This window comes from Zingiber officinale, chromosome 7A (assembly GCF_018446385.1).
Source record: "Zingiber officinale cultivar Zhangliang chromosome 7A, Zo_v1.1, whole genome shotgun sequence".
Taxonomy (NCBI): domain Eukaryota; kingdom Viridiplantae; phylum Streptophyta; class Magnoliopsida; order Zingiberales; family Zingiberaceae; genus Zingiber; species Zingiber officinale.
In genome coordinates this window covers 139,638,154-139,659,739 of record NC_055998.1, presented here as the reverse complement: position 1 = coordinate 139,659,739, position 21,586 = coordinate 139,638,154, and the positions used below count along the sequence as shown (strand labels likewise).

General features: G+C 37.9%; 4 protein-coding genes across 4 annotated transcripts; 1 reads left to right on the top strand and 3 right to left on the bottom strand.

The window, feature by feature from the left end:
- Nucleotides 1-443: 443 nt before the first annotated feature.
- Nucleotides 444-3,445, bottom strand: LOC122002859 (protein DETOXIFICATION 10-like). Its single transcript, XM_042558211.1, has 8 exons — nucleotides 3,277-3,445; nucleotides 2,908-3,196; nucleotides 1,641-2,185; nucleotides 1,484-1,570; nucleotides 1,348-1,404; nucleotides 1,039-1,277; nucleotides 740-945; nucleotides 444-641 (listed from the first exon to the last, which is right to left on the bottom strand). Exons 1-8 carry the CDS (start codon nucleotides 3,294-3,296, stop codon nucleotides 579-581), a joined length of 1,506 nt encoding a protein of 501 aa, XP_042414145.1. The 5' UTR covers nucleotides 3,297-3,445; the 3' UTR covers nucleotides 444-578.
- Nucleotides 3,446-4,879: 1,434 nt separating this feature from the next.
- Nucleotides 4,880-7,207, top strand: LOC122002858 (DNA-directed RNA polymerases I and III subunit RPAC2-like). Its single transcript, XM_042558210.1, has 4 exons — nucleotides 4,880-5,060; nucleotides 5,385-5,494; nucleotides 6,078-6,154; nucleotides 6,962-7,207. The coding sequence occupies exons 2-4, from the start codon at nucleotides 5,394-5,396 to the stop codon at nucleotides 7,075-7,077; spliced, it is 294 nt and encodes a 97-aa protein (XP_042414144.1). The 5' UTR covers nucleotides 4,880-5,060; nucleotides 5,385-5,393; the 3' UTR covers nucleotides 7,078-7,207.
- Nucleotides 7,208-9,131: 1,924 nt separating this feature from the next.
- Nucleotides 9,132-10,231, bottom strand: LOC121999780 (receptor-like protein EIX2). Its single transcript, XM_042554418.1, has 3 exons — nucleotides 9,884-10,231; nucleotides 9,452-9,781; nucleotides 9,132-9,146 (listed from the first exon to the last, which is right to left on the bottom strand). Exons 1-3 carry the CDS (start codon nucleotides 10,229-10,231, stop codon nucleotides 9,132-9,134), a joined length of 693 nt encoding a protein of 230 aa, XP_042410352.1.
- LOC122002857 (probable leucine-rich repeat receptor-like protein kinase At1g35710) lies at nucleotides 9,500-12,378 on the bottom strand. Its single transcript, XM_042558209.1, has 2 exons — nucleotides 11,959-12,378; nucleotides 9,500-11,886 (listed from the first exon to the last, which is right to left on the bottom strand). The coding sequence occupies exons 1-2, from the start codon at nucleotides 12,324-12,326 to the stop codon at nucleotides 10,284-10,286; spliced, it is 1,971 nt and encodes a 656-aa protein (XP_042414143.1). The 5' UTR covers nucleotides 12,327-12,378; the 3' UTR covers nucleotides 9,500-10,283.
- Between the last annotated feature and the right edge of the window lie 9,208 nt (nucleotides 12,379-21,586).

Below are 21,586 nucleotides of genomic sequence, written 5' to 3'. Positions count from 1 at the left end.
ATCACATAACAACAATTTTACCGTTGCACCATGGCTCCCCTTCATGAAAAAATAAAGTGTAATTAAGATAATAGTATTTTTACAATTTCTCTATCTAGATAAGCAAATCTAGAAAAGAAAAGAGATTTATTGTGATAATCAACCTTACAAATTAACAAATAAGAAGAAATAATTAATATTTTTAATAAGTGTTTTCTCCATTTAATCAACCAACCATGAATATATTAATACAAGATTTTGTTTTCTTTTTTACTTTTGTTTTAGTAGTTGTGAAGCAACTTTATTTTGGTCTTGATAGAAATAAAATTAAATACAAGATTTTGTTTTCTTTTTACTTTTTGTTTTAGTAGTTGTGAAGCAACTTTATTTTGGTCTTGATAGAAAGAAAATTAACTCTTTTAGATAAACTAAAAACCTAAAATCACAGAATAGCAAGTAACTAATACCAGAAAAAATATATATTCAACCAAACACTAGTTTTATGCATTTATCTTATGATATATCAAAAAAACAATTTCATTTTTCCCAAAAAAAAAAAGAGAGGAAGAAATTTCGATATAGAGAAACTGATGGCTCCTTCATTTCAGTTCATTATGTGAAGGTAATCTTTCATGGAATACTCGCTCCCTTGCTAATTTTGCCTGAAAAATAAGATCATGATAAGACAATAGCATACTCTAGATATATGTGATACAATGTTTCATTCTAAGAGTTTCAGATAGAACAATGAAGAACTTACCTGGTGTTCCCAATTTATGAAGCTTGTTATCAACACAAGGAGTATTGTCTGTGTTGTGGAGCCACACACAATGCCCATCCAAAGGCCTTTCCCTCTCAAATGCAATGCAAAACCAAGTAAAATAGCGACCGGAATCCCGACCAAATAGAATGCTCCAAGGTTCACATAAGCACCCAAATGCTGCCATCCACTGCCTCTAGCAACCCCTGATATGGTCTGGTGTGTTTATTTACGATACAATATCTCGAGTAAAGTATAAACATATGGGATGACTCATAGTACTAGAACAATTAGAGAACCTGAGAGAATCCCTTGTATGCTGTCTGTGACTATTGAGAAGCACACCATGGGAACCATCTCGTAGACATAGTTTACGACCTCTTCCTCGTTGTTGTATGCATAACCCAACACATGACGCAGGGCTAAGAGAGTAGCAACCACAAGAGAAGCCTCCAGAACAGCAATTAACATGGATACACGCACAGCTAGCTTAGCACCTTTAGGATTGGATGCTCCTAATTCATTCGAGACTCGAGTACTAGTTCAAAATGAACAATGTTAAGGTGTATCTATGTGCGAGCAAATAAGCATTATGGTTTCAGAAATACCTTGCTGCACAACCAAGCCCACACGGTATGCAATATAGTAGTACAACACTGTTGAGGCTGTTCAAGAATACCAAACTGAATAAGTTACTGATCAGTTATGCACATCAATCATTGTTTACTTATGGGTTTTACTTACCAAATTGAGAGGACAGAAGTTTCAAGCTTTGGATTAGGCAGGAGACCAGAGAGCAAGATAAGTAGTTCATAAGACCACCATTCAAGGCTGTCGTAAGATTGAAACCACATGTAAGAACTAACAAAAAATAGTAGAACTGAAACATGTCAATTAGTACCATAACATCAGTGCTGATGGCACCGCTACTCGTATGAACTCGTTAATGCCTTTAAATGCCTCCTTTGTGATCGGGGAACGAGTTGATCTGAAGGAATCTGAGTACCTTATGTACAGAATCAATATAAGTACATTCAACCAATACGATATACTTAGTGAAACAGCAGCTCCAACATTATGCAAGCTTGACTTGTACACCAAAAGCCAACAAAGAAGAACATGAAGGCACAGTGTTGAAACTGAGCTCAGGAGCATAGGCAAAATTAGGCTTTGAGATTGAAGGAACTTCATTAGGGGTTGAGTGATCGCGTAGGCGAAGAGGCCAGGTATCAGCCATATAGCATATCGCTCAGCTTCTTGAGATATCGCGGGGTCTTGACCTACTAATTGAAGAAGCTTCCCCATTGAGGCCCACAAAAGGGAGATAGGGAGGCATGCCATTAGAAGAGAAAATATGGCTCTGTATGTATAGACACCTAATGAATGATACTGTTTTGCTCCATAGGCTTGTCCACAAAGAGTTTCCAGGCCATTCGCCATCCCAACCTGTTGGTCAATCGACAAATTAAAACACTGAAGAATTAGCAACCGCTACAATCTACTACTCAAAAGATCAACATACCATGTTTTCAAACAAGGATATGAAATACTACAAGTACAAGCAAAGTAAAGCAAGCTTTGTTTCTATCTCTGGAGATGAAATCAAACTGCAGACAAAAAATCATCATCAAGTCGTTTGCTCCACCTATTATGATTTGATACATGAATCTTATTCCTCCCTGATTCAATCAGTTGAATCATTTTCAACAACATCTATTAAAAGTTTTCTTAGTTCTCCCTCTATGCTTCCATCTATATAAACCTTCCACTATAATCATGCTGGAATTTGATCATGTAATCCTGTAACCAAAACAAACGAAACGAATATACACCAACTACAACACAGTGTATCTCTATATATAGTGGCCATCGATAGGCATGGAATTACAAGGGATACTGTCCACAAAATTTGATTGGAGTTATTCAATACTAGACAGTAACATAAAGTGCTTCTTTGTCTCTTAATGACTTGAGTTTATTGTTTGTGTGAAGAAGGAAAAGCCAAATCGAATGCTTCTTCCTTCTTAAAAACATGTTCTCTTACTGAGTGAGTGAGTGATAACTTATTGACACAGACGGTGAGACCAACCAAGAGCGGAAGGTGAGCACCGAGAAGCGCGGAGGTGAACCTACCCTGCGCAACCAGAACCGGAAGGAAGAGGACTTACGAGGACGCTGAAGCCGGAGACGTTGGCGAGGGAGAAGGCGATGGACGCTGCGGCGAGGTCGAGCTCGCCGAGGTGGCCGACCACCATGGTGGAGGACACCTGGACCAAGAACTGCGACATCAACACGGCTACCATCGGCGCCGCCACGTACCCTATCCGCCAGGCTTCCGCCGCCGCTTCGCCGCCGCACCACCGCCGCTTGCTCGGCCCATCCCTCTGTATCAGCTGCTCTTCCATCTCCCTCTCCGCCGCCGCCGACCGCCGCCGACTTATCTTGCTAGGGCGAAATCTGAAGGCGGAACACAATTTATCAACAAGACAAGATTTTTATAGAAAACACTTCTCCAAAATTCAATTTTTAACACACACAGATTTATGCTGCAGATCATTTATCGGCCACGGGAAAGATTCAGGCCAGGCGACGACGGAAGAACATGCATATAGCGTAGCACATAAAAGCTTGTCCCTTGCACATAAAAACTTGTACAGTCGTAAAGAGCCCAGGGCTTGGACGCATAGTATTCTATTAGCGGGGGTCGATCCAGGGTTTCACCATTTTGTACCGTCGTATAGAAAGTGCAAATCACCATGACTCTTGATGGATTTCTCGTCTTTTGCAAAACGACGACAAAAAAGAAACAAAGTAGAGACAAGATCTATGGATTGATAAGTGAATATGCTAATGAGGCAAGATAATGTCAAATTACTCCCAAAAATCATCACAAAGTTTTAAAGTATCATTAAGAAATTCTTGCAAATACTATAGTATCATCTCTTTCCTTGCTATAATATAATGAAGTTTATACATATCCAATTTAATATACACACAAATTCAGATGATAATATTTTTGCAATGTCTCTATCTAGGGAACGAGACAATTATGCAAATGAATATGAACCATTTTAAACAAGAAAATCTAGAAAATAAAAGAGATTTACGTATTGTGATAATCATTAATCAACCTCACAAATGAACAAAAGGAGAAGAAACAATTGATATTTATGAAAAAGTGTTTTTTACATACTGAATGGAGTCGGTGGAATTCACTCTCGAAGGCTTTGAGGATTGCAGACCTTCAGTCGCAAAAGGGCAATGTGTTCTAATTCTGTGCGGGTGGTTTGATGAAGAAATAAGTTGCGGAAACTGCTAAAATATGGGGTAGTTTTGGCTGGCGCTGCAAACCGCTTGCTATAACGATGATGACATCATTGTAGGAAAATACTCGAATTAAGCCGTCAATTTACCCCGTCAAATAATTTAAGTTTATCCATCCAAATCTAGGTTGGTTCACGAATTTAAAATAAGTTTTATATCAATTTATTATTTTTATTATAATTTTAAAATAAAAATAATAATTTTTTATTTTATATCTATTTATCTTTAAAATATCAATTTCAAAATATTTAGATGAAATTTATCTAAAATAAAATATTGAACATATAAATTTTTTTTATTATTTTTTAAATTTTTAATGAGTTCTTAGATTGATCTATCTAATCTATAATCTATTTTGAATTGAGTTAGATTGAAAATTTTCCAACCCATTAAAATGATGATCAATCCACCCGCTTCACGACTGACTTGTCATTGAACGGACGCGTCCCACCGCGAGCTGATCTCTCTCGCCATAGATGGATTCGTCTGACAGCTTAGATACCGGAAGGAATAGCAATATTTACACTGCGTGATGGAATTAATATAATTTTTAATTTAATTTCTGAGAGAGATTATCTCTCTTTTAAAGATGATTATTTTTGCTTTATTAATTTCGTTTCTGAGTGGTTTACTAGTTAAATTTTAATGTTACATTTATTTTATTTTTAAATGATTAAATTATTTATTATTGTATGACTATACTATAATTAATAAATTAATCCTTTGAACCGGCCTGATTAGACCGGTTCAGCGGAGTCCGAATTAATGGAGGGTATTGTAGTCTAGGGAAAACTACTCTATAAATTAGCACGGCCGCATCTTTTCTCTCAATCGAAGGAGAAGCTTCTTGTTCGCCGGACGCCGTCAGAGTCCTTCCTCGCCCAGCTCAGATCTCTTCTTCAAAGCTTCACCTTTTTTTTTTTCTCTCTTTCTTTTAATCGAAGGAGGGGCTTCCTCTTCTTCAGCCTTCGTTCTAGTCCTCCCTCGCCAGGGTCAGGTTTGTCTTCAAGGCGCTCCCTAGTGTCTGCAATCTTGCGTTTTCCGGCATTAGCGCCTTTGGTTTTTTGTTTTCCTTGGGTGCTCGCTTCGTTCCGAGCAATTCGAGCAAAATCTGATTATATTTTGATTTTGCCGGATATACACTTCCACGTTCGGTGAATTTAGGTTTTCTGTTCGCTTTCGCCCCTGATGAATAAATTCTGACTAAATCGTCCAAATAAGATGTGTATAGCAGTATCCCTCCTAAAATCCCTAACTCCCTTTTCACCACCTACTCGCGCTGCGTAAATTGTGGCTGATTTTCTTTACCCTTGGTTTGTAGTTGTTTGCTATGGAGCACGGTTCTCTGTCAGATTTGAGCGCCTCAACATTCTCCTTGATGGATGAGGACCATACGCTAGCAAACTCCGTCAGATTCACTCTAAATCAAGAGTGAGTTGTTCATAAAGTAAACAACTTTGTTTATATATTGTAAATGGCTGGTTAATTGATTAATAGTGTTTGATCTTAATCATGTATGACTCTGTTTATTTGTTTCAGCTACCTGCTTATCGTGATGTGCCCCTTTTCCAGTCACTTTATCCATGCGTTTAAGTGAAGAATTTCAATATGAACTTGCTGTTTTTTTTTTCGTTAATTATTTTTTCAAATATATTATAGAACATGGATAGTTGAGTAGTTGATTGCATGGGTTGTGTATTGAGACAACTTTTATGCTTATGATATGTTGACAGTGAGGTGAGCTACATGCTATGCCTATCCTATGTTTATTGTCTTATAGAACCATCATATGGCATGACATCCATATCTTTTAGAACCAATTGTTACTGCCTTTATATTGTAATTGTAGTCATGATTATATTTCCAATCAACTAGAGTCTTAGTCTTTCAGGCTAAAGTGCAATCTTCAGTAGTTTTATGATGATAGAGACAACTTTAGTCGTCATTTTAAGCTAATTCTTGCTTTTAATTGTGGTCACAAGACAAATTTTCCACTCACATATTGTCTCTGCAGTCCAAGGGTGGTATTTTGTGGGTACAGTATTCCACATCCTTCTGACAACAAGGTCAATATAAGAGTTCAAACCACAGGTACTATTAGTTCATCCTTAAATTGCCTTTATGCTTGAAAGCCTTATTCTTTTCACTTAATTTCTAGATTGTTGACAGAATACGCAATCTCTCAGTTGTAAATTGACTGCAAGTTTTTGAATGATTACCTTTTTTGCATTAGTAGTTTTTAATTTTTCCATTGGTTAGTAATTTATCTGCTATATAAAGGAAATATTCCTTTCTTCTTGCCTATTTCCAATGTCAATATGCACATGAACAGATGTCCAACCAGGCTCCATCAATTAGAGCCTATTACTCAATATGTTATATGGTCCAACAAGGGAATATTAATGAAGATATAGAAACAATGGCTTTAAATGGAGAGGAGCTTTTAGAGGTTTTTCTGATTGTGTTGTACCTTTTAAGCTAAAAAAATTTGTAAGAGTGTGGTACAATAGATACTGGATGCCTCGATGGATAAGAGGTTTGTGCTACTTGAGACTATCATGCAAAAGCTAGTGTGGTAGAGATGAAAAAAAATGCTATAATGGATGAATGAGATTATTAGATAAGATTTTTAAAAAAGATGAACTAATGAAACAAAGATTCAGTAAACTATCCGTTTAAAATTGAACATTTCATTGTTCGTGTTTTGTGTTCAGTACACGTGATATTAAGTTGTGATACTCCATCTTTCTTCCAATTGATCGGACTGCAGAATAGAATCATTCATCATTGATTCTTCATCTATACTGTGAATGACTTTTACTCTCCTTCTATTCTTATTTTCTATATGAATCTTTGTTGTAACATACAATTGCCGATACTAATTTGTCTGGGGAATAGGTAATCCAGCAAAAGACGTGCTAAAGGATGCATTGGAGAATTTGACGCAGATGTGCCAACACGTTCGCTCCACATTCGGGAAGACAGTAGATGATTTTAAAGTAAAAAATCAGTGATCATGAAGATTGATGATAAATACATTTCTCTTTCTTTCCTCTTTTTCCTAGTTGTAGTGTTAAATTAATGATTTAAAACATGGAATGCATATTAGAATTCAGATCAATTTTATTTTTGCCTTTGCATCAATTGTTAGTCAATATAAGTCTATGGCAATTATAATATAAAAGGAAATATTTATTTTTCCAAAAATTTCTAATTTGAAATTTCAGATTTGTATATTCCCCAATTGATGCTAACATTTTCCTTTAGTACCTTCACTATATTAATGATAGTTAAGGATTAAAGGGACTGAATTGGAATGTAGTGGTGGAGTTAATTCCACCATGAGACCTTGAGGCTGTGGGTTCAACGACGTAGATTCTATGTTCTGGGCCATCTATCAAACGGTTTTCCAAAAAATGAATGTCCATTGAAATCAGTAATTAAAACTCGGGAAAACATATGGATTGTAATGGAGTTTGATGAACGGCTCCTTATACAAGAGGGTTCAAATGTATATTACATCTTGGAAGTTTAAAAAATTTACGAGGTTGGTCCATTAGGATTTATTTACACTTATCAATTTATTTTGTTGATGGTAGGAATTTTTATTAGATCTATATTACAAAAAAGATAAAATAAAATAATAGAGTCTAATGACATCCTTCTCTCCACTTTAGTCTCTCCTCTCTCTCTTTTTTTTTATTGTAGCTCTGCCTTCCGATCGAGTATGTGATTCTGTGTGTCGACACACGTCAGTGGGTGTCGGTGTGACTCCTCTTATAGTGAAGTTAGCATTAGAATGAGAGTTGGAACTCGTGAGTACACGAGGAAAAAATAAGTGATTTGAGAGAATTCAAGAAAGAAGAAAAACCTATACACATAAAAAGAAAATCATATTTTCACTTATCCTCATTCATCCATATAAGTTGGAGGGGAAGAGGGCTTATGTGGGCTGCCACGTAAACTAGGAGCTGACTAGGTTGACGGAGAAGGGTTGACTACTAAAGGAGACAATGACAAATTCATATACTTGACATGATCTGGTTATTGGCTAGGTGTCATATTTGATGCAAATTGTCTCGTTAGGTGTCATATAATTTGCAACTTAAGATTTTATAACTTTTTTTTCATTGTTATGCTACATGTTTGCTAATATTAATTATTGCCCTTGAAAATTCTACTTCATCTTACAACTTACTTTTAATATTATTATTTTGAATTTGATGACTAAAGGATTACTTTATCCATTATTTTCTAATCTCTCATTTTACCTTCTATCTAATTTTGACCATAAAAACTTTCAATTTTTAATTTTCCCTTGATTTTTAAAATTTGAAGTTTGCCATAATAATTTTTCTTTATTTTCATAATTTTTAACTACATTTTTTTTCTTTATACATTTTCTAATTCTACTTTGCTCATTGTTGTTTTTTATTTCAATTCCAAACATAATTGCATAGAAACAAACTTATAACGAGCAAGTTATTGAAAAGCCCCTATAAGTTCATTTTTTTTTTATTTTAATTTTTTCGATACGGTGACGTTATTAGGAAGAAAGTTTTATTTTACCCTTATAGTTTTTTCAATTGATCATTTCAACTTATAAAATTTGGTAAATTATATATATATTTTTTACTCTAGCTCTATTAATTTAGTCACTTTCCTTTTAAGATTTTCATAAGTTTTTAATTTTTTAAAATATATTTAAAATTTATTTTAGTTGTAATTATCGAATGGATAATCTATTTTAATTTTAAAATTTATCAATTTAAAGTTTGTTAAATTGAAATAATAATTAATAAATCTATCAACTACTATAAAAGATTGAAACAATGCGCAAGTAAACTATCATAATCTTAATCACACTTACTACAAATGATTCGACGCTTGCATGAATAATTTTCAATCTCATTTTCATTTACTATTAGGAATTCACATTACCGTATTGCACAGACGTTCATAAAATAAAATAGTGCATTCTTTATCTCATATATTACACTAAAATACAATCATAATATTATTTTAGTTGTAAAAAATCACAAGCATACAATTCCTAAAAGTACCATGCTTACAATTCACAATTCTAATATGAAAACAACTTATCGATACATTAATCACAAACTTTATGTTTTCTACACAAAACTATCCCATCACTATTCTATTCAATCTTATTTTGATTGTCACATAAACTTTATCATAAATTTTATCGACTTTCTTAAAGTAAGAGTACCTCCATTTTTTCTTGAATAGTAGAAGGATAAATACACTCCACAATCCAATAAAATATCCAAGTGTGCTACTGAGATAGATTGATAACATTGGCGATAACATTGCATGCTTCTCGCTTATCGCATTAGTGTTGTTCCCATGAAAGCAACTCTTGTTTACCAAGTCTCCACAAAGATAAGGATTACCAATATAAATTGATGCATAATCTAATGTTTGAAGTTGATTCCCGGAGGGAATGCTTCCAGATAGGTTGTTATAAGACAAGTTCAAATGGTTCAAAGCATTTAGTTGTGACAAGCTTTGAGGAATAGCCCCTGATAAATTATTAAAGGATAAATCTAGAGTTTCCAATGAACTCATTCTACCAATGCTATCTGGGATCTTGCCTTTGAAATAGTTTCGTGATATATTCAATGTGTGAAGTCCAGCAAGATATCCTAATTCTTCAGGAATCTCATCTGTCAATTCATTGTTTGAAAGGTCTATACTCTTCACAAGATAAAGAATAAATGAAAAAGTAAGTTGCTGTCCTTTTGTGACTAAAGTAATGCTTTCACTTCTGCTATAACTTATGAATTCTTCTAGTATTACCATTTCTATTATCTCAAAGGAAGGAAGTTGTTCATCTGATGTTGAAATCATTGTGCTGAAATTTCCAAAAGAATGTGGTATTGATCCTGATAATTTATTATTTGCAAAGTCAACAATTTGTAGATCCCTCAAATATCCAAGTTGTGGATCAATGTTGCCAATGAACATATTTGAGGATAATCGAAGAATGCGTAGCTGCCTCCAACTTTGCTCAATCCACGAAGGAATATTTCCAGAAAACTTGTTGTCGCCAAGATCAACAACCAATAGACAAGTGCAATTTTGCAGTGATAATGGAAGATTCCCTTTTAGAGTATTATTATTCAAGTGCAAGAACTCCAATGCCATCAGGTTGCCAACAGAGCTTGGAATTTCTCCAAAGAGCCTATTGTTTCCCAAATTAATATATCCAAGAACTGAACCCTCCTTCCAACCGGGGAATTTCTCCAAATATTTGGTTGTTTGATAAGTCGAGGTGCCCAAGTGTACAATTACAAATGTCAGATGGAATGCTTCCATTAATATGATTATGTGAGAGAATCAAATAATTTAATTGTGGTGTGAATAATGTTGGTGGTAGGGGGCCTGAAAATGCATTATCAGATAGATCTAGCAAATTTAGGTTGGGTGGCAAATGAAGAATTGGACCTTCTAGTAAATTCGAACCAAAATTTAAATAATTTAATTGGGTCAAACTCTCTAGGGATACCGGCAAAATACCATTAATTTGATTATGGGAGAGATCTAAATTTTGAATGATGGAAAGAGAGTTCCAAAACCATTCAGGCAAGTTGTCCTCTATACTTGTATTGTGCAAATCAATAACCGTGATGAATTTTTGTGAACGAAGCCATGTAGGAAATCTGGGGCCTAACTTACAGGAACCAAGGCTAATTAAGTCTAATTGAAAAGGAGGGGTCCAATTGTGGTCTATTGCTATGGTGAGAAAGTGGTTTTCAGACAAGGACAAGTCGTATAGTTTGGTCAGGTTGGAAAGATGAAACTCAGTAATATCACCCTCAAAGGAATTAATAGAGAGGTCAAGATACTCTAAGTTGACTAGTTTCCCAATCTCATGTGGTATTAATCCAGAAAGTAAATTGGATTCAAGAGATAATTCGTTTAAAGTAGTTAAATTCCCTAATTCACTGGGTATTGGACCAATTAGTGAACAATTAGTAAGGCATAATATTGATAAGCTTGATAGATTCATCATCCCCATTGGTAAAGAATTTCCAAGTAAATTATAGCTCAGGTCGAGGTATGTTAGATGCTTCAATTTCCATAACGTATCAGGTAGGGGACCAGAGATCAAATTCCAAGGAAGAACAAGATGTGTGAGGCTAATTAAGTCGCCAATTTCAACAGGCAACATTCCTCGAATATTTGAGTAATAAAGTTGAAGATACGAGAGGCTTGTGAGATTCCACAACCAGTTAGGAAAAGAAGAGTTGAAGTTATTCCAACTAAGATCGAGAGTTGTGAGAAGTGTGAGGTTGAGAGGGAAGCTGAGAGAAAGAGGGATATTACTAATTTCACAATCATATAAATATAATTGTTGTAGGGAAGGTAACATGTTGACTGCTGAAAACCAATTATGGGAGACAGCGCTGAGATTCAAACCGGACATGTCCAGATAAATCAAAGAAGAAAGGCCGGAGAGCCAGTCTAGGCTGTGACCGTCTTTAGGAAAATAAAGATTAAAACTTCCACTGAGATCAAGATAACGAAGATTAGTTAAGTTTCCCAGATGAGGGGGAATGGCTCCACCAAACTTGGACCCAGAAAGATCAAGATGACGAAGATTGGTTAAGTTTCCCAGATGAGGGGGAATGGTTCCACCAAGGTAGGACCAAGAAAGATCAAGATGACGAAGATTGGTTAAGTTTCCCAGATGAGGGGGAATGGTTCCACCAAGGTTGGACGAAGAAAGATCAAGATAACTCAGTTTGTGAAGAGAACCAACGAGAGGTGGAATTTGGGTTCTTTCAAAGTCATTGAACCTGAGATTCAAGTTTCGCAAATGAGTTAAAGACAACAATGATGGATGCAGCAGATCACCCCTCAAAGCGTACCCCGTATGGAATTCATTTGGATTTTGAAGGTTGAGCTCGGCCACTCGTACGCTGCCCGTTCTGTTGTAGCAGACTACGCCAGTCCATGCGCAGCAGTCGTCTCCTTGGACCTCCTGCCACGAAGACAAGCGGTCGGAAGGATCTTCGATGGCGGCTTTGTAAAGCAAGAGAGCATCTTTCTCCCTCGGCAAGCATCCCTCGCTGCTCACTCTCCCTTCTACTACTCCAGCTACCTCCACAAGAAAGAAGGCCATCATGATGAGCCAACAAAGCAGGACAAGATCAGCTGGAAGCTGATAGTAGCAGCGGTAGTACTGCAGTGGCCATGCCTCACGGAAACGGAGTCTGCTTCTCCAGGCCGTTGCCATACTCTTTAATTTAATTGGTGGATTCTTATTAATTTTGCAGGAAACCAATGGCAATGGCAATGGCTATTTATATTATATTGAAGAATGAAATGAAGAGTCTATTTCCCTCCGCCATTAATCATTATTGCAAGAATCAGTCATCGTGCTCTAGCTACTTCTGTGGAAATTGGCAATATAATATTCATCTATATATTATTATAGCAAGTGGTCCATAGATCGATCGATCGTTTTCTTGTGTGGAAATTTGGGTTGGGTGATGGAAATTGCGATGCTTTTTCCTGACGCTCATGAGACGCCACATTAATAGAGCTGGTATAATTTTGGAAATAAATCCAATTATACCCTTTTATATGATTAATTGAAAGACCTTTGTTAATAAGTATTCTTGGCCAAATTAAATTAAAGATAATAATTATTCTTTATTTTTATACAAATAATCAAAGAATTTGCTATTCTAAGGACATCTTACATATTTTGTACATGCAAGTGTAATCATATAGTTTTTTTTTTCTATAATGACAAAAAATTTAATTTTCTACTGTATCAAGTTTAAATGAGTTTACAACTGATAAAATAAATTAGTAATTGGAGAAATTGATCTATTAAGGACTACAAGAGAAATATGTTTCTAATCGAAAGACTAATTCTATGTTTTTTAACGCCCAAAGGAAATATGGTAATTGGAGAAATTGCATTAGAAATATGTTTCTAATGCAAGTGTTGAGTTCCTTATCTTTGTGCTGAATTGACAATCTTTATGTTTGTTAACACTCAATAAATGAGAGTGTGAGAGTAGCTTTCGTGGGGAAATTATCAATATGATAAGTAAAGAGCATACAATATTGTTACAAATTCTACTAATTTCTCTTAATACTACTGAGATATTTTGTTAGATTAGGGAGTGCGTCTTTTGCTATTCAAGAGAAATGGAGGTATGAAGTTCATATGCTAATTGAGATAAGATTGTATTAAAAAGTAAACGATAAAAGCTTAGTCATATCGACCTCAGATTATACAAAAAAAAAAAAGGTAAATTATAAAGTCAATTTATAACCGTCTATTAAATTGACTAGGAGGTGGCAAGAAATTTTTTTTTTTTTCAAGAGCATATGCCTATTAATAATTGATCCCTTATTCATTATAGTAATTTTCTCACCAGCAGTGAGTGCAACTTAACAATAATTAATTATTCATGTTAAATTATGAGGCTTGTGATATTTTGCAAATGCATCAGTTAAGCTATGAATGCATTTAAGCTATTTCTATTTAATGTACATGTTGTCGAATTATAAATTACACGAGAATGAAATTGAGATGACTTGCGTGGAAGTTAAATTCTTGTAATCTACGGGTAAAATCACAAATGATTTACTTGCAATCTCATGAATCACTCGCAATAGTTAACTTAAAATTGAAAAAAAATAAAGTAAAATAAAATTTTCTACCTAAAAAAAAAAGGATTTTGAAATGTTATAGTGTTGATTAATATTTGACTACTAAAAATAGGAAGAGCTAAAAAAGTTAGGGTATATTTTAATAGTTTTATAAGTTCATGGGGAATTTTAAAAAGAAGACTAAATTAATGGATCTGACCAAAGTAAAAAAAAAAAATTATTAAAGAAATAAATGTGAATTATAGTTTATAAGCTAACACGATAAATTGAAAAACCATGGAGGCAAAGCAAAACTTTCTGCTTAGCAAATTCACTCATTAATTACAAAAATTAAACGTAAAATTTTAAAAATGAATTTGTAGAGGACTACAATAAAATTAAAATTTATTGGTGATTACTCTAGTGAAGTTTGGGTTTACTTTTTAACGCCCAAAGGTAATATATTCATGACCTTTAAGCAATATGAAAAGATTCTAATTAATTAATTGAGAAACAAATCTAAAAAGATAGATAAAAAGATTCAAAACATATAGTATGCTTGAGTTTTATGGAGAACTAATATTATGCAAGAATGAGGGTGATTTGCAATAAAAATGATATGACAAGCTAATTAATTGAAACAAGACTTGTTGGATTGATTTAGTCAAATTTCCTCCGACAAGGGAAGGGATTGGCTGGTGGAAACCTCCAAGGATGAAGGAAAATATGTATGACAAGGAAGGGAGATGTGAGGGGCAACAATATAATGATTGACCGATCGAGAGGGGCACGGTGAAGGAGGAAGGGATGGAGTGGTGGAGGAGAAATCGACAACTAAGAGTGCTTGTCTTTCACTCTTCTGAGTCCATATACGACTTCAAATTTTTCTACACACTTTACATCCTCGTTAAATCACTCACTATCCGACACTTAATTGGAAAACTAGAGCTCTTGACTAATAAATATTTAGAGTCGTGTCAAGACCGGCACTGCCCAAAGATCACAATTCTTCCAGACATAATGACTTACACGAACCATATCACTTATTCTGCCTCATCCTAATTATGACTCAAGAAGTGGTCAATATATTTGTCGTCTTCTTCTGTGGAAATTAGAGTCATGGAACTTGCGATTGGTGCTTTATCCTGCTGATCATGTGAGACGCCAACAACTTTGACGAGCAGACCAAGTCAATGACGAATAATGCAGCTGAGGTGTGTAACTCACGCCAATGGCAATGAAGTGCACCATAATGAAGACTGCGTCTGTGTCTGGTGGAGAGTATATTTCCCTCGATCGGCCATTATTACAATAATTCAGTTGTTGCACTCTCTAAAATTATCATTCATCTTCGTTGATTCATGTATGAATATTGAAAGTGACTATTGAATCAATTAATTTGTATATGAATATATAGTTTGTTGATTTGAAGGAAAATATATAAAAAAAAGGAAATAATATTGATTCCGTCCGGAAACTGTGTCAGACGGACCGTCAGGTGAGGTGAATGGAATGTTGACTAAATCGCGACGTTCCGAAAGGGGTGTGCTGAGATGGCTTAGCTTCTATGTTGACCAAGTCTTCAGAAGTCCTCTGGTCAACGCTACCTGCAGCCAGCGACCGGGTTGACCCAGCCCCCGGTACCCCGATACTCGAGGCAGATCCAACGAATATATAAGTACAAGACTAAGTCATAAAATAATAAAATATGCATAGAATATGAACGGAGAACGTACCCTGGCCCAGAGGCGTCCTCAGATGGGACGCAGCTCGAGTTGTTGCGACCCTGAAGAGTGGATGACTCCGATCAGGATGGAGAGCTGGATCTGACGACGAGGAGCTTAACGTGGCACAGACCCGGAAGACGAGCTGCAGGCCGAGATAAAACACCGGCGCGTAGCCCGGGAGATATTAACGACATGCAGGCCGGGACACGAAACCAGCACACAGAGCGAGAAACGAGATCGGCACGCAGACCGGGATACTAGGTTGGCACGTAGGCCGGGACATGAGGTCGGCACGCAGACCGGGAAACTAGGTCGGCACGTAGGCCGGGACATGAGATCGGCACGCAGCTCGGGATATTAGGTCGACACGCAGGCCGATACATGAGATCGGCATGCAGGCCGGGAAACTAGGTCGACACGCAAGCCGAGACATGAGATCGACACGCAGGCCGGGAAACTAGGTCGGCACGTAGGCCGAGAACTAATATCGGCTCGCAGGCCGGGCATTAATATCGTCACGCAGGCCGGAAACTAATATCGACATACAGCCCGAGAAATAATAACATTAAGGAGGCTAGACACAAATCACAAACTAAAACACAACCGTGGCTCGCCGGCTGGGATACAACGAGGCACACCCAAATAGGACCACGGTGCGAGGATCGGAATGTAGCCTCAGCTAGAAGGCCAAAACACAACAAAGATGGAGCATAATACGATCGAAGTCCACTAGCGGCGAGGGCCTGGAGGCCCAACCCACATCGAAGGCCGACAACCAAGCGTACGATCCCCTACGATGAGGCGAAAAGGGAGGTAGCACTGCGGCGTCCTGGAGGAGACTGCTGGCAAGACGGCGCTTAGCTATTCGGCGGTCTGAAAGGCAGTGACCGGCAACAGAAGCGCCGGCCGATCGTAGGGGAAGGAGACGAGGGCTGTCGGCACGTGGCAGCGTCCGTGCGGAGAGAAAGGCGCTTGCTGCTCGCCTCGCTGGTAGTATGCCGGAATGGGGGAGAGGAGGCGTCGACTGCTGGCGTGGCCGTCGGCGAGAAGCGTGAGAAGAAGGAAGAAAAGTCCTCCTCCTTGTTACCATGGGCGGCGGAAGCAGCGGCCCGAACTCCCTTTTTTGGTGGCGGAACAGAACCGGGGAAGAGGGAGAGAAGAGAGGAGGTGAAGGCCGGCGGCCGGTGTCGGTGCCGGCGAGGAGTGTAAGAGGTCGAGGAAGAAGATGCCCCTCCCTCTTCTCGGCGGTGGCGGTAGCAAGGAGGAGAGGGGGCGACACAGGGAGGAGAGGGAGAGGGGAAGAAGTGGTGACCGGCGCCGGCTCCGACGACGTCGATGTGAGGAGAAGGAAGAAGACCCGTGGGCTGGCGGTGACACCTCCACGAAGAAAACCCCTGGCCGCTGCTCCCCTCACCCACGAACCAAAAAAACCCCCCTTTGAACCAACCAAGCTCCCCCTCTCTTAATCCCTAAATAGTGGTTTTCCCATCTTGCCCCTCTTTTTCCTCTTATTCTCTTCCCTGCCCCTAAACCCTCTTCGTATCAAATACAAAAGAGAAATTGACGATAGAATTCATATACATATTATTAATGATAGCATATGGTATATATAAATACTATTACAAGTGAAAATAGAAAAATACATAAATTAGGAAAACATTAAATATTTCATAATAATAATTATTCTCTAATAATTAGTAAACAAATAACTGTTTTCTAATAATAATTATTCCCTAATAACTAGGAAACAAATAACTATTTACTTATAATAATTATTTCCTAAAACACCCTCTCAAGATGATGTTCCAGAAATGACACCAATCTTGCTGCAAATAGCAAACAACCGAGGTCGAGAAAGCGACTTTGTAAGTGCATTAGTCAACTGTTCCTCAGCATAAATATGAGTAACTCGTAGTTCGGAGACCTACATTAGATCACGAATAAAGTGATAGTCAATAGCCAGATGTTTCATCCGAGAGTGAAAAACAGGATTAGCTGAAAGATACATGACACCCAAATTATCAGTAAAAAGCACAGCATGCGTGGTAATAGAAAGAAACAGATCTGACAAAAGTGACTTAATCCATTGGATCTCAGTTGCTACAAAGGCAATGGCATGATATTCAATCTCAGTCGAAGAGCGTGCAACTGTACGCTGTTTGGTAGATTTCCAGAAAATCGGATTAGCACCTAGAAAAATAATAAATGCACCCGTAGAACACCGATCATCTGGATCTCTTGCCCAGTCTGCATCGGAGAAACTATGAAGAGTAAAAGGTGTATCCGCAAGAAGACGAATGCCAAGATCCCTAGTACCATTGAGATACCAAATTAGACGCTTCACAACACCCCAATGCGTCTCTGAAAGAGCATGCATAAACTATGACAGCTTGTTGACCGCAAAGAAAAATCAGGACGAGTCATACAGAGATGTTGTAAGCCTCCAACCACTTGTTGGAACTTAGTCGTATCAAAAGATGAAGACTCATCATGCAAAGTAAGACGAGAGCCAGTAGCAATAGGAGTGGAGACCAACTTAGAGTCAAACATGTTGTGTTTGGAGAGAAGATCAGTGACATACTTTTGTTGAGATAAGATAAGGCCATTTGAGGTTGGGCGAACTTCAATACCGCAGAAGAGGGAAAGAGCCCCAAGATTCTTAATCGTAAATTTTGCATGAAGTTTACATACTATGACGTCAACAAAAGAAACATCACTCCCTGTAATGATTAGATCATCAACATATACAGGAAATATATAACAGTATCATCTAGCTCGAGATGTGATAAAGCCAAGAGAGGCCAAGAAAGCGCGAAGCTCCAAATACCAGGCGCGTGGAGCCTACTTCAGGCCATAAAGTGCCTTATGCAAACGACACACATGATTCGAAAACTCAGAACTGCGCATACCCGAAGGTTGCGCCATATAAACCTCCTCTGCAAGATGACCATTAAGAAACACATTGTTTACATCAAGTTGGTGAAGACACCACCTCCGATTTACAGCCAGACTAAAAACAATGTGCATTGTTACTAGATTAATAGTAGGGCTAAATGTATCATAAAAGTCAACACCAGGGCGCTGATGAAAACCCTTGGCAACAAGGCGAGCCTTATACCGATCAATTGAGTCATCAGAATTACGCTTAATGCGAAACACCCACTTATTACCCATAATATTTTGGTCTGGCGAAGGTGGGACAAGAGTCCAAGTCTGATTACGAAGAAGAGCATCATACTCTTCATGCATGGCTTGTACCCAATTCGGATTTTTTAGCGTCTGCGTGACAGAGGAGGGTTCACAAGGTTGTAAAAGACTAGTATGAAGAAGATACTTTGGATTGGGTTTGTAGATGATATTTTTGGAGCGAGTTTGCATGAGATGTTGGTTTAGAGAAGCGAGAGGGGGAGAAAAAGTTGGTGGGCTAGAGGGTCGGTTGCCACCAGGCAGCGTGGACGACCCAACAACAAGAGGTGATGATGGCGGTGATGATGACAGCGATGAAGAAGTCACTTGCGGACGGCTACGGTTAGTGGCAGGTTGCGACATCGGTGCTGGAGGGTCCCACGAGATAACTGGAACAATAGAGAGTTCAGAGTCAATGTCCACTACTGTGAAATTCAAGGAGGAGGTGAAGACAAATGGAAAATCATACTCCACAAACTTAACATGACGAGATACAAAGACTCTTTTGAGAGCTACATCATAGCACAGGAGGGCACTCTGAGTGAGAGAATACCCATGGAAGACACAAGAGGTTAACTTGGGATCAAGCTTGTGGTGAGAGTAGGGGCGCAACCATGGAAAGAATAGACACCCAAAAACTCGAAGCTTAGAAAGATCAAGAACGATGGTGAATAATTTTTCAAACAAGGACAAATGGGAGAGCCTGACCTTAGGCATGTGGTTAATCAAATAGACTGCCGCAGCAAAGGCATAAGGTCAGAAAGTGAGTGGAATAGATGCTCTGTGCAACAAAGTGAGACTAGTTTCGACTATATGGCGATGATGACGTTCAGAGTATCCATTGTGTTCAGGAGTGTGTGGAGGACTGGTAAGATGACCAATACCATGAGTAGTAAGAAAGGAGCGAAGGGCTAAGAATTCACCTCCATTGTCAGTGAATAGTATTTTGATAGTCATTGAGAACCGATTTTCAACAAGAGTTTTGAATGCAATAAAGGTAGAGTATACATCCGATTTATTGCGTAAAGGATAAAGTCATATATACTTTGTAAAATGATCAACAAAAATAACATAATATTTGAGTCCATCAAAAGATGATATAGGAGATGTCCAAAAATTAGAAAAGATAATATTCAAAGAGCACGAGATGAAATACTAGATTTATGAAAGGATAATTTATGACTCTTATTAATATTGCACAAAGTGCATGAAAAATTAGACAAAGTATTCGCCGGAAGTGAAAGACCCAAGGATAAAAAAATGTTGCAAAACATCTAATGGCAGATGACCTAAACGACTATGCCATAAGGAAATAGATGACGAGACAGACATAGAAAAGGCGGAAGGTGATGATAGAGTAGACATAAATTTTGGCCAGTAATAGACACAATCTCTGTGGACCCCGCTGACCAGTGTAGTGTCACTCCCGTACGATGATCCAACACCTAAAAATAGGAATCAAAGAAAGAAATGTAACAGGATTAGTAACACAAAGTGCTGCGACAGAAATCAATTTTTTTGACATAGATGGCACAAATAAAATATTGGAGAAAACTAAAGGGAAAGATGGAGTAGAGAAAGAGAAAGAATCAGTGTGTGTTATAGGTAGTCTAGAACCATCACCAATGGCGATGCTATCATTCCCAGAGTAAGGCTCATATAATGAGAGATTAACGAGATCAGCGGTGACATGATGAGAGGTGCCAGAGTCAACCATCCATTCCCGAGAATCAGATGAAGATGTATAATGAATGGTAGTGTGCACAAATGACGTACTATACGTAGGATGCGGAGCACGTGGAGGAGCCGGCGGAAGCATAGCAAGCATCGAGGCAGTCATATGACCACACTGGTGAGCAGAGTGACCTTGAACACCACAAATCTGATAGCACCCAAGATAACAATTGGGACTGGACACAGTTGGATGTGCAAGAGGACGCGTAGACAACCTAGGAGTAGACATGCGTGGTTGAAGGGATATAGGTGAAACCTGCTAGCGACCACCACGATAGTTTGAATACCGATTACGAGAATTCCCTGTTGGAGCCACAAGAGCAGTCATTGGCGTCAAAGATGGAGATGATGGTGAGACTTTTAACTAGGCTTCATAGTTGAGAAGCTGCTCGAATAACTCATCAAAGGTAATAGGGGCGTCACGAACTTGCAAAGCATGTGAGATATTGCAATAATCTTGGCTAAGACCATTCAAGACACGAATAGAGAGCTCATCAAAGTTAACTTTGACATTCATAAGTTCAAGAGCGTCAATATTTCTTTTGATGTCCTACATATAATCAGTGATAGACCTGTTACCCTGTTGAGGGCTGGCAAGATTTTGATGATGAGTCATAATCCTGCCACGTGAGGGAGCAGCGTAGGTTCTCTCCAGTATCTACCATACATCTTTAGATGAAGTTGATGAAGAAATAAATTACACAAGAGTAGGAGACGTCGAACCTATAATAACGTTGAGGAGAAGTTGATCCTGGCGGAGCTAGAGAATATGATCAGGATTCGCCTGAGGGAGTGATGTACGTAGATTATATACACTTTTATGCATGCTTTGACGCACATCTACTTGTACTTCATGCATATGATGTATGTTTATTGCACCCCATTTCATTATAATGTCATACTTCCATTACATTTTGTTTGAAAATCTACTCTTTGCTTGTTTTGATTAATAGAACGCGATTTGGAGTAAAAACGGAGCTTAAATGAAGTCTAGATCTTCTAGAGTGTCTAGGCCATGTGGAACTCACACCGGCATATGAAAACTAAGTTTTTCCATGTTCAGGCCGTGTGGAATCGACATGGCCGTGTGAAGGCCGTGTGAAATTTTCAACACTGTATATTGAAACTAAAATGAACATAACTTTGTACTCGGTTGGAGTTAAAGGCTGTTCTTTATATCGAAATGTAGATAACTTCAAGATCTACAACTCTTACAAAGACTTCAACAAGAGAAAAGAAC

What these genes read in the sequence shown, in the direction of transcription:
- LOC121999780 (XM_042554418.1), bottom strand. Translation starts at nt 10,231, where the DNA reads ATGGCATTGGAGTTCTTGCACTTGAATAATAATACTCTAAAAGGGAAT. An exon ending in CCTTTGAGATAATAGAAATG is followed by an intron (nt 9,782 to 9,883) that starts GTAATACTAGAA and finishes TATCTTGTGAAG; the next exon opens with AGTATAGACCTTTCAAACAA.
- LOC122002857 (XM_042558209.1), bottom strand. Translation starts at nt 12,326, where the DNA reads ATGGCAACGGCCTGGAGAAGCAGACTCCGTTTCCGTGAGGCATGGCCA. An exon ending in CCAAATGAATTCCATACGGG is followed by an intron (nt 11,887 to 11,958) that starts GTACGCTTTGAG and finishes CTTGAATCTCAG; the next exon opens with GTTCAATGACTTTGAAAGAA.
- LOC122002858 (XM_042558210.1), top strand. Translation starts at nt 5,394, where the DNA reads ATGGAGCACGGTTCTCTGTCAGATTTGAGCGCCTCAACATTCTCCTTG. An exon ending in AGATTCACTCTAAATCAAGA is followed by an intron (nt 5,495 to 6,077) that starts GTGAGTTGTTCA and finishes TTGTCTCTGCAG; the next exon opens with TCCAAGGGTGGTATTTTGTG. An exon ending in TATAAGAGTTCAAACCACAG is followed by an intron (nt 6,155 to 6,961) that starts GTACTATTAGTT and finishes TCTGGGGAATAG; the next exon opens with GTAATCCAGCAAAAGACGTG.
- LOC122002859 (XM_042558211.1), bottom strand. Translation starts at nt 3,296, where the DNA reads ATGATCTGCAGCATAAATCT. An exon ending in CCATCAGCACTGATGTTATG is followed by an intron (nt 1,571 to 1,640) that starts GTACTAATTGAC and finishes ATCTTACGACAG; the next exon opens with CCTTGAATGGTGGTCTTATG. An exon ending in CATACAAGGGATTCTCTCAG is followed by an intron (nt 946 to 1,038) that starts GTTCTCTAATTG and finishes AGACCATATCAG; the next exon opens with GGGTTGCTAGAGGCAGTGGA.